The sequence below is a fragment of the Brassica napus genome, chromosome C4, assembly GCF_020379485.1.
Source record: "Brassica napus cultivar Da-Ae chromosome C4, Da-Ae, whole genome shotgun sequence".
Lineage (NCBI taxonomy): Eukaryota > Viridiplantae > Streptophyta > Magnoliopsida > Brassicales > Brassicaceae > Brassica > Brassica napus.
The window spans coordinates 44,201,339-44,213,909 of NC_063447.1; the positions used below are offsets into that span (position 1 = coordinate 44,201,339).

At 38.6% G+C, this 12,571-nt stretch overlaps 1 protein-coding gene and 1 pseudogene across 1 annotated transcript; both read left to right on the top strand.

Annotated features, from left to right (window-relative positions):
* The first annotated feature begins 519 nt into the window (after nt 1-519).
* Nucleotides 520-1,678, top strand: LOC106350378 (annotated as a pseudogene).
* Nucleotides 1,679-10,662: 8,984 nt separating this feature from the next.
* Nucleotides 10,663-11,097, top strand: LOC106350379 (heat stress transcription factor A-4a). The gene has a single exon (XM_013790273.1). The coding sequence runs from the start codon at nt 10,663-10,665 to the stop codon at nt 11,095-11,097; it is 435 nt and encodes a 144-aa protein (XP_013645727.1).
* The last annotated feature ends 1,474 nt before the right edge of the window (nt 11,098-12,571 follow it).

Consider the following 12,571-nt stretch of genomic DNA (forward strand, 5'->3'; position numbering starts at 1 on the left):
GCTCTCAGAGCCTCCAATGTAGGTGGTCTTAAGCACCGAATCCTCAAGCAAAATCCTAAAATAAACTTTTATAATTTGAGATAAACCGGTGCGTTTAGAGCATGGGCACGTGCGGCACTGATTGGTAGATTTATATTTTGGGGCAAACGACGAGTTTGTAAATGGGAAGTTTGATATCAAGCTTTGTACGTGATTAGCCAGCTCAATCGATATCATACGAAAATCTATCCAAAACAAATCAAACAAAAATCTTAAAGCACATGACATTACCGTGTTCCTTAACGAGGAGAGAAAGAAGGGTAAAAAAAAATCTGAAGTAAATCTTTCCTTTTCTCACAAACCTCAACGGCTAAATAATTTCTGAAGTAATCTTTCCTTTTCTCACCGCAGAGTCAAAGAAAAATCTATAAATATATCATATAGCACACCAATTCAATTCACAAAGTTTCTCACGCAATTTCATTTGTTTTCTTTTTTCTTCTTCGTGTGCGAGTGCGACCACCAACAGAGCGTGTTTCGAGAAATCAACAAGAAAAGCCACCATGCGATCACCTCGTCCTTCCTCTTGTTCCGAGTCCTCTTCTTCTTCTTCTTCATCTTCTACTTATTCACTTGCTCCAACAAGTTTGAACAGCAGACTCTTGACGATATTCAAGAAAGCCCAAGAGCTTACTACTCTCTCTGATATCGAAGCCTGCGTCATTCATTACGGACCTGACGGAGAACTGAGGACATGGCCTGAGAACAGAGACATAGTTAGAGACTTGGCTCTCCGCTACATCCAGTTGGACGAAGCCAAGAGGCGCAAGAAAAACGTCAATCTTTACGAGTTCCTCAACAAGAATAAGGATAAGAAGAAGATGGCCAACAATTTCAAGAAGAAGGCGAAGAAGAATGTTGAAGAATTAAAGTATCCAATCTCTGATCACTACTCTCCCGACGAAATCAACCAACTGATTCACTCCTTGGAACTAAGTTACTCTACGTTGCAAGAACGGCGCCGTTTCCTTGCGGCAAAGAAACATAACGAATCTTTGAACCCTAGCCAGTTCACACCGTACCACAAGAGTCTAGGTTGAAAAATCATGAGGTTTGTGTTTATGATCTGAACAACAACAACAGCTTTCAACATCTTTGCGTGTCAGCGGTACAAAAATCTGGATTACATTATCAGTTGATGCCTTATGTTGGTGGCTATGATCAGAGCATGTGCATGGGTAACAACTTTCAAGATCCTTGCCTCTCAAACATACAAGATTACTCAGTGATCCCACTAGAGTTACAAGAATCTGTGAGCAACTACGAGTTGAATCAGTTGATGCCTCATGAGCTTTTATGGCTTGGATCAAAACATGTGTATGGGTGACACTACCAACAGCAACGTTCTAGATCCTTGTCTCTCAGATGACTTCTGCTTTGATTTTCAGGACCTTTATAGTGGTTTCATGGTCGATAACCCTAGCTTCCCTCAAGATTTTAATCCCGATATGTCTTCAAGCTATGTTGATGAGAACAGACTACTTCAGGCATCTACTCTACCATCTCTCTAGCTCCAACCTTCCTAACGAAATCTCTGAGATTCCTAGCAATTTACCTGATAAATTAGCTGATCATAGAAAGAAAGTGCAGCTGTTTATGCATCTGCATGTTTTTGTTTTGAATACGCATATATAAATAAATGTTACTGCAAAACACAGGTTTTGTTCGGTTCAGTACACTATTCATATATCTTTAATAAAATCTCACTGAATTTCAGTGGAACATTTTATTAAGAAACATTGTGTTATATGTATTTGTCAGCTGATTGTCAAAGCAGATCCTTCTTTTGTCTCAACAGATTTAATTTCAAAACATTTGCTTCTGTTTTGTTTTACTTCTCTCTCGCTCTATCAAAACAAAACACCGAACTTAGAAACAAAGAGTACTCATGTTTCGTAATCGTTGAAACCATGCCGGAGAACGATCAGGCTGTTGCCAAGGGAGCTAAGAAAGTTGAGTTTTCAAAAGAGCAATTGACGTTACAGCGATGTAAACAAGTGGTTACAAGTAAATACATGTCTTGGGTGTTGTCCTGTCCGAAGAAGAATAAACATTCCACTCTTCACTTCTTCATACTACTTGCTCTGCAAACTCAGAGTACACACACTTCACTCTCACTCTTAACTTCTTCAAAACAGTATATGTTTCGTTGTTTTGTAACTTCTTGTTATATCTAATAAGAATAGTGTCTCTTGTATCTATGTTTTGATCAATATGCAAATTCTGTTTATATATATATTATCAAATCAATATTATGTTGTTTTGTTTTGAAAAAAAAAATGTTTCTTTACTTCAGCTGTAGATTGTTAATCACGTTTCTATACCTTTTCCGAACAAATCCTTTGTTTTTGATTTCACACACTACAAGAAAGCAGCAAGGATTCTGAGGGAAAAAATCGTCGGAATATCGATATTCCGACGACATACCGATGAAACAAGTCCTCGGAAATAATTCCTCGGAATTTTTTTTTCCTCGGAAATCCCTCGGAATTTTCCGACGGAATTCCGAGGAAACAAATTTCCGAGGAAATTCCGAGGATCACTAGTTTGTCAGAAATATCCTCGGAATATACCGAGGGAGAACTTCGTCGAGATATTTCCTCGGAAGTTCATCGACCGATGCGTTTTTGGACATATATACATCGATCGATCGGAATATTCCGAGGGACATGTCCCTCGGTATATTCCGAGGGACATTTTCCTCGGAATATTCCGAGGAAAGGTGTCCCTCGGTATATTCCGAACGTTTTTTTATAAATAGATCGATCGATGGATATATGTACAAAAACGCATCGATCGATCAAATAAAAAATATAATTAATTTCCTCGGAATGTAAAAAATATTAATTTTTTAAAAAAATAAAATTTTTGAAATTTAAATTCGAAAATATAAAATTAAAATTAAAATTGAAATCATATTAATTAATATTCAAAGTTTCACAAATAAAAATAAAACATTCCGAGTTTTTGGAAAAAAAAAAAACTACGGGTCTGGCACGTCCGGGAACACCTCGTTCGGGTACATCCTCTGCATCATCTCCATCATTTGCTGGTTCAGCCTCCTCTGTGCCTCATAGCCCGCCTGTTGAGCCGCCATCTGGGTCTCCAACTAAGATATGCGATCATCCTTGTCCTTCAACTGAACCGTAAGTACTTCTGGGTCAACAAAGGGCGGTGGTGCAGAAGAAGGAGGAACCGACCGGGTACGACGACCTAAACCGACCAAATGTCCCTTCTTCTTTGGAACCGACTGAATAGAAAATAGCCAAATTTACAAATTTAAACCAAGAAATAAATGAATTGAACTTTAAAAAAAAAAAAGAACTTACGGATTCAACGATTTCGTTGATTCGAAACCGGGACAAGTTGGTCGAAGCCGTCGAAGCGTCATCCTCGGTTTGAAGCTGAGACACTTCGTCTACCACCTGAGTTTGGACCAGGTCGACCACGTCCCTGAAAAGACCGTCATCAATCTGGCCGGTCTTCTTGTTGGTATACGCCCTCCTCATTAGGGCGAGATCATCAACCGGCTCGCCATCATTTTCTTCCGCCTTGAAAAAAACATAAATTAAAGAAACATTAGAAATTAGAAGAAATGCACAATAAATTAAAATTCTGAAACTCAAATAATTGAAGAAAAAGCGGTTGAACTTACCATGCGATCTCCCAGAGTGGCAATAGATTGAGCACCCAAGTTATGCTTGTAGATGCCATTCCTTTTACGGTCGCTCCTGCGGTTGGTGGAGTTGGTGGAAGAAGTTTCTTTCGTCTCTTCCTTATCCCAATGCGCACACAACTCCTTCCAGACCGTGTCGTTCATCGATTTTGGGACCTTTTAATAATAAAAAAAAAAATAGTTTAATAAATTAAAAAATAGTTTAATAAATTAAAAAAATTGTTTAATAAATTAAATCGAACCTTATTGATTTCCCACTTCTTCTTCCACTCGTGGATCTGCTTCCCATAGTTGTCCATAACTTTATGGACGAAGTGGTGATAGATAAAGAGCGTCTCATCGGAATTCCAGTTGAATTCTTGCTGAAAAAAAACACAATTAGTAGAAAATTTATATTAAAGATTAAAAATATAAGTAAAAAATTAGAATACTTACCGCAAACTGACGAAACGACAGAACCTGCTTGTCGGTAGGGAAGTGAGTGAAAGTCGGATGTCCCCTGTCGAGGGCCGAGTACATCATACGGTTGATCCATGCGCTGATCCCGTTCCCGGATCGGTTGAACCTAATAAAAAGAACAAACGGTTAATAATGAATCCAAATTTAAAGAAAAAAATGTTTAATTACCATGTTTGACTCCGTCCATGTGGATACGGAGTGAGATACGGAAGATGGTCACGACCGGGCTGTTGAACCAACTCCTCAACACTCATCACTCTCGGAGGACCCGGAGGAACAGGAGCGGATGCAGCAGCGAGAGCGAGAGGATCAGGAGCGGGTGCAGCAGAGGGAGATGTATGGTTGGAGCTGTGGGGCGAAGGGGAATCCTGAAAATGGCTGGAATCCCGAGACTGCCTCGCCGTACCACCAAGAGCACGACGCTGTCGAGGCCGGGTCTGATCATCATGAGACCTGTAAATTAAATAAATATATTTAATAAATACAGAGATATATAAATTATTTTTTTGTTTTTAAAAATCCCAAATAATTTAATCACAAAAAAGAATTATATATATTAAAAATATTTAATAAATATATAAAAATAGTTCTTATAAACAAAAAATAGTTTTAATAAATAAAAAATAGTTTAATAATTACAAAAATAGTTTTAATAATATATATATATTAAAAATATTTTTAAATCCCAAATAATAGTTTTTAATCACAAAAAAAGTTTTATAGATATTTAAAATGTTTTGTAAAATCCAAAAAATCGAATTTATATACAAAAAAGATTTTGTAAAATCCAAAAAATCGAATTTATATAGAAAAATTGTTTTGTAAAATACAAAAATCGATTTTATATACAAAAATCGATTTTATAAATACAAAAAAATAAAAAAAATTATAAAAAAATTCTAAATCATTTCAACAAAACAAATTATTCAACCAAATCACAATTCTAAACCTATTATACAACCAAATCACAATCCTAACCAATCACCCTAACAAAAATCTATCAAAACTACACAAAAACCTAACAAATAGAACCTAAGAGAGTGGGATAGGGTCCTTACATGATTTGTGTAAGAGAAGGGGGAGATCGCCGGAGATATCGTCGGATTTCAGGGGGAAATCGCCGGAGAGAAGAGAGGAGTCGCGCAGAGGAAGAAGAGAGAAATGGGGAAGAAGAAGGGGCTCGTGGTTATAAAACCTAGGGTCCGACGGACATTATCCGTCGGAATTCCGTCGGAATTCTAATTTTAATTTTCGCGAAATATTTGCCCTGTAAAATGAAAATATTCCGAGGAAATACCGAGAAACTAGTGTTTGGGGTTTCAAAACATCAATTTTTTTTGCCGTATTTCATTTCTTATACAATTGTAATGCATACCATTGAGGATTCTTTGTATAGATGAGCATAAACCATGAAATAACAAATTTCAAAACTAATTGAAAGTATTCCCTTTACCGTTCATTAAAAGGTATAAGTGTTTCTCTTATGTTGTGGGATTTCGTTCATACAATCGGAAAAGTGTTAATTATACGGTAAGGAACAAATTTTTGACTTCATAATGAACGTAAGACACTTAATAAGGGTTATATAGGCGTTATTCAAACCGCAAAACTTTGTTTTCGGTTTAAAAACCCTATTTCCTCGGAATTTCCTCGGATTATTCCGGGGGAATTCCGAGGAAACCCTCTTCTTCCTCGGAATTCCGTCGCAATATTCCGAGGAAATTCCGAGGAACTAGTGTTTGGGGTTTCAATACGGCAATTTTTTTTTATAAACGGATCGATCGATGTATATATATCCAAAAACGCATCGATCGATCACTAAGATGACCAAAGCGTAACAATGTGATCGATCGATTAGATTATCCCATCGATCGATCGAGAATCTCAAGCCTTCCTCGGAATGTCCTCGGAAAATCTCGTACGTTTTTTATAAACGGATCGATCAATGTTTATATATCCAAAAACGCATCGATCGATCACTAAGATGGACCAAAGCGTAACAATGTGATCGATCGATTAGATTATCCCATCGATCGATCGAGAATCTCAAGTCTGTCTCGGAATGTCCTCGGAAAATCTCGTACGTTTTTTTATAAACGGATCAATCGATGTATATATATCCAAAAACGCATCGATCGATCACTAAGATGGACCAAAGCGTAACAATGTGATCGATCGATTAGATTATTCCATCGATCGATCGAACAAAATCTCGGGAGCCTTTTTATAAACGCATCGATCGAATAATTAACATTTAATTACCTGATCGGCCTGAGAAGCAAGAATGAAAGGATCATAATATTGCAGTTTTCGCCTCGAATTTACTGATGTGACACCAAATGCATCTGTTTTCACACCTCGATCTGGAGTGTTGTCGTGCCAATCACAATAGAAAACAGTACAGCGCAATCCAACCATGCCCAAATACTTGATTTCCAAAATCTCATGTATGTGTCCGTGGTATACATCATCTCCTGATGCAGAACAAACGCCAGCATCATAAGTCGTATTCGAACGTCTCCTCTTCTGAGTTGTGAATGCATATCCTCGAGTACAAAATCTCGGATATGACTTCACAATAAAGTTTGGTCCAACGACCATCTCACATATCCAATCGTCAAATGTTTCACCTCTGGCCAAACCAGCAGACACCTATTAATAACACATATATATATGTTATATCAATAAATGTGAATTAGTATAAATGTAGTGATAAAATATATTTTAATTTGTTTAAAGCACTCACATAAGTAAACATCCATCTAGTAAATTCACTCTGCTTCATTTCTTCTAGTTCGTCCTCTGTGGCGTATCTATACTCGAACCGCTTTTCTGCCATGAAAATCCTGTATATGATGACAATAATGTAATTAATTAAGATTTAAATTTCAACTTGTTAAAATAAAAATTTGTAAGCTCATTTATTTACCTCTCATATTGAAGAACGTCTTCGCAGTTGGTGAGCAAATATGTTTGCAAATGACTGCGCTCCTGCTCAGTAAGTCGACGGTCCTTTGCTTTTCCGCTAAGTCGTCCAACGTCTGTGAAAATGTCTGGAACCGTAACATGATATGTTGCCCGTTCGCCTCTATCATCATGCCGAGCAGGTCTTCTGTTTTTGGTCTGAACTTCTGCTGGAAAGTAGTACTCGGCAAAGTTTGAAGTTTCTTCATTGATCATCTGTGCGACTATAGAACCTTCCACCCTACTTAAATTTTTCACCATCTTCTTCAAATGGAACATATACCGCTCATACAGATACATCCATCTATACTGCACAAGACCACCAAGTTCCAATTCTCTTGCCAGGTGAATAACAAGATGCTCCATAACATAAAAAAATGAGAGACGAAATATCTTCTCAAGGTTGCACTGAATCACGGCTATGTTAGTCTTCAAATTTTCAATACCTTCAAGAGTCACTGATCTCGTGCATAAATCGCGGAAGAAACCACTTATCCCTGCAATTGCTTCATGAACATTTCGTGCTAATAGTTCCTTGAAGGCGAACGGAAGGAGGCGCTGCATCATTAAATGGCAATCGTGGCTTTTCAAGCCAGTAAACTTTCCTTCCTTTCTGTCGATACAGTTACGCAAATTTGATACGTAACCGTCTGGAAATTCCACATCGTTTGAAATCCAATCAAAGAACGCATCTTTTCCCTCTGCATCAAGTCGGTATATGGGAAAAGGAGCCCTACCATTCTCATCAACATGAAGTTCTGAACGAGCACATATATCGACTAAATCCAGTCTTGACTTCAAATTATCCTTTGTTTTACCTTGAACATTAAGGATCGTGTTCATGAGATTGTCAAAAAAGTTATTCTCAATATGCATGACATCTAAATTATGTCTTAGCAGATGATCCTCCCAGTATGGCAGATCCCATAAAATACTTTTTTTGTGCCAGTTATGTAGTTCTCCAACAGCATCTACCGGAAAACGCTCATGTCCACCGACGTCTGGCGTCCTTTATGCACCAAAATCTCTTAGTTGTATCTTCAAATCTTTCCCACAAATTTTCGGAGGTGGACTGTCAAACACCCTCTTGTTCTTCGTAAACAAATTCCTACTCCTACGATATGGATGATCAGGTGGTAGGAATCTCCTGTGACAGTCAAACCAACACGTTTTCCTTCCGTGTTTTAGTTGGAAAGCATCAGTGTTATCTTGATAATATGGACATGATAGCCTTCCATGCGTTGTCCATCCAGACAACATACCATATGATGGAAAATCACTTATTGTCCACATTAGTACTGCCCGCATTTGAAAGTTTTCTTTACACGAAACATCGTATGTTTCAGCACCTTGAGCCCATAGTTGTTGCAACTCATATATTAGTGGCTGAAGAAACACATCAAGTGATCTCTTAGGATGCTCTGGTCCGGGAACGAGAATCGAGAGAAACAAAAACTCTCGTCGCAAGCACAAGTTTGGGGGTAGGTTGTATGGTGTAAGAATGACGGGCCATAGGGAATACTGTCTTCCACTCTTGCCAAAAGGACTGAAACCATCAGTACATAATCCAAGGTAGACATTTCTTCTCTCATACGCAAAGTCGGGATACTTTGATTGGAAATGCTTCAACGCTTTTGCATCTGAAGGATGTCTGATCTCACCATCTGTTGAGTGCTCCGCATGACATCTCATTGGTTGCGCTGTGCGTTCAGACAGATACAACCTCTGCAACCTTTCTGTCAAAGGTAAATACCACATCCTTTTATATGGCACTGGAACTCTTCCACTCGTATCTTTATAACGAGGCTTTCCACAAAATTTGCATGTAACCCGCTGTTCATCCGCCCTCCAATAAATCATACAGTTGTCGCTGCATACATCTATTACCTGATACGATAAACCAAGACCAGCTACGAGTTTCTGAACCTCGTAGTATGAACCAGGAGCTACATTATCCTCGGGTAGAATACCTTTTACAAATTCAGCAATCGCATCCACACAGTCTTCAGCCAAATTATAATTTGTTTTAATGCCCATCAATCTTGTAGCAGATGATATAGCTGAATGACCATCTCTGCAACCTTCGTACAATGGTTACTTTCCAGCATCCAACATATCATAAAATCTCCTAGCTTCTGCATTGGGTAAATCTTCCCCTCTAAAATGATCATTTACCATCTGCTCAGTACCTACACCATAATCTACATCCGTTCTAATTGGTTCTTCTAATCTAACCGCTGACTGAGGTTCGCTAGTACTACCATGTTCATAATCAGTTTCCCCATGATGATACCAAATTTTGTAACTTCGTGTAAACCTACTCAAATATAGATGAGTCCAAACATCCCACTCTTTAATAACCTTTCTATTTTTACAATTAGAGCAAGGACATCTTAACATACCTGTTTTTGCTTCCGGTTGTCGGTGAACTAACCCCATGAATTCGGTTATACCTCGTTGGTATTCTTCCGTAAGCAATCTCGTGTTCGGATCCAAATGAGGTCGATCGATCCAAGAACGAAAATAATTTGAAGAAGACATATTTTTTATGAATCAAATTCGTGTGTAAATAGAGTAAGAGGGAGGATGAAGATATGAAGTGAATGAAGAGGAAGAGGAGTGCTTGTATTTATAGTTTAAATTCTGCCGACAGACCGAGGAAATTCCGACGGAAAAGGCTAGTTCGTCGGAATTTCCTCGGAATTTTGTAAAATCCCCCAACGGCTCTCCAACGGCTATAATATTTCCTCAGAATTCATCGGTTTTTTCCGTGGAACACATTTTTCCTCGGAATTTCCTCGGAATATTCCGACGGATTGATATTTCCTCGGAATTCCGTCGGTATATTCCGAGGAAATTCCGACGAAACCCAATTTTGTGCTTCCTCGGAAATTCCTCGGGATATTCCGAGGATTTCATTTTCCGTCGGAATGTCCGTCAGAATACAGCTGTTTTCTTGTAGTGACATCATCATCATCCTCGGAAGTACCATTAGCCCCATCCCACTAAGGTTATTAATGATTTACAGAAAAGGTTATGTTAAGAAAGTAAGAATTTCAGCTTCAACAGACTTGACTTACTACTTCTTCTGATAGAACTGGAGAAGTTATTTGACAAAAGAAGCAAATACAAAAGAGAGGAGCTGAGGAATCGAGTAAAAAGAATGGTAGTGAGCACATGAATTAGAAAATCAAGTCTTTGGAGGATTTGTTAACACAACCAATTAAAACGCTGCGTTTAGTCATCGAATCCTCAAGCAAAGAGGATTTGGTCACGTGGGGCACACTGATTGGCTCGTTTTGGGACAGAGAGCACATTACTGACCGTTCATATTTTATAGATGACCGTCCAAATGCATACAAAGAAAAAGGAAATTCGAAAAAGAGAAAAAAAAGAAAGGAAATTGATGATATGACGAGAGAATCTCTATATAAAGATGATTAAAGCTTTAGGGCTAATCTCATTCGATCCCTCGTGAAAATTTCCTTTCTACTAATCAAATATAGGGTTTTGGATCAAGGAACATGAGTCGCAAACTCTCAACGGGATCTTCTTCTTCATTCTACGTCCAGTTATATCAGATTGTGGACGATTGTTCGTGGGATCAGATCATCTCGTGGAGCAAAAGCAATACTAACAGTTTCATCGTCTGGGACATGAAAAAGCTCCGCAGCGACATTCTTCTCAAATCATCCTCTGTTTTGGGCAAAAACGTGACGGAGTTTATCGCAAAGCTTCGCTCTCATGGCTTTAGAAGTGTCGCCAAGGGCCCTGGGGAGTTGGAGTTCTCGCATGATGAATTCTCGAGAGGCCCTCTGATGAAGAAGAAGATGATGGTCAAAGCCTTGTCGGAGAGTATAGAGAGGTTCGATGCTCAACTCAAAGCGTTGAAGTCTAGACTCAAAGCCAAGAAAGCTTCCCTCAAAGTTGAGAATCTCTTTCAAAACCTACGTATCTGATCAGCCAAGAAAATTCAAGATCAAAGGCTTTAGACTTCGTCAAAAGTAGAGAGCCTCTCGCACTGATCAAAGTTTCTCTTTTTGCAATAATATTTATGATTTTTTTTAGAAACAGTATATGATTTGTAACATCTTGTTCTATGTAATAAGAATAGTATTATCCTCTTTACTTCTATGAATGGTGACCAGTGAAATTACCATTCACAACAAATAATAATTTCTTCTCATTCTCTTTCCACTACAAGAAAACACACCGAATTCCGACGGAGGTTCCGACGGACACCAAGGTCGTCGGAAATTTGTGACGGAATACTGACAAATATCCGACCAAATCCAAAAAAATTAAGTCGTCGGAATTCCGTCGGCCATTTCCGACGGAATTCCCGACGGAATTCCGACGAAACATGGGTCGTCGGAATTTTCCGACGACTTTTCGACGACATTCCGATAAAAAATGTAACCGTTGTAGTCGTCAGAAGTTCGTCGGTACATTCCGACGAATTTCCGACGACATTCCGATTAACAGCAAAGTCGTCGGAATTCCATCGGTATTTTCCGACGGAATTTCGACGAACCATGTGACCGTTGCCGACAAATACATATGACCGTTGTATAGCCGTTTGGGATTGGACAATTCCGACGGAATTCCGACGGACTTCTTTACATCCGTCGGAATTTCGTCGGAAAGTCGTCGGAGGTCCGTAAGCAATTTCCTATAAATACAACCCCTCCTCATTCAACTCATTCACACTTCATTCTCTCTTCATTCTCTTTAGTCATAACAATTCCGTGAAAATCATGTCTTCAGAAGTTTATTATCGTTCGTGGATGGATAAACCTCATTTGGATCCGAACACCAATTTGCTTACGGAAGAATACGTTCAAGGGATTGGAGAATTCATGAGGCTTGTTCAACAGCAACCGGATGCAAAAAGTGGTATGTTAAGATGTCCCTGCTCTTCTTGCAATAATAATAAGGTTATAAAAGAATTTGATGTTTGGACTCATTTGTATATGAAAGGGTTTTCACGTAATTATAAAGTTTGGTACCTTCATGGGGAAACTGGTTATGAATATGGTAGTACTAGCGAACCTCAGCCTGTTAGTGAACCTCAGCCTGATATTAGGTTAGAAGAATCTAGAACGGATATAGATTATGGTGTAGGTACTGAGCAGATGGTACATGATCATTATAGAGGGGAAGAACCAAACCCCGAGTCTAGGAGATTTTTTGACATGTTGGATGCAGGAAAACAACCTTTGTATCAAAATTGTAGAGATGGTCATTCAGTCTTATCATCTGCAACTAGATTAATGGGTATTAAGACAGACTATAATTTGGCTGAAGAATGTATGGATGCGATTACTGATTTTGTCAAAGGTATTCTACCTGAGGATAACCTTGCACCGGGTTCATACTACGAGGTTCAGAAACTTGTTGCAGGTCTTCAACTACCGTATGAAGTGATAGATG

Coding starts and splice junctions, on each gene's coding strand:
- LOC106350379 (XM_013790273.1), top strand. CDS start 10,663: ATGAGTCGCAAACTCTCAACGGGATCTTCTTCTTCATTCTACGTCCAG.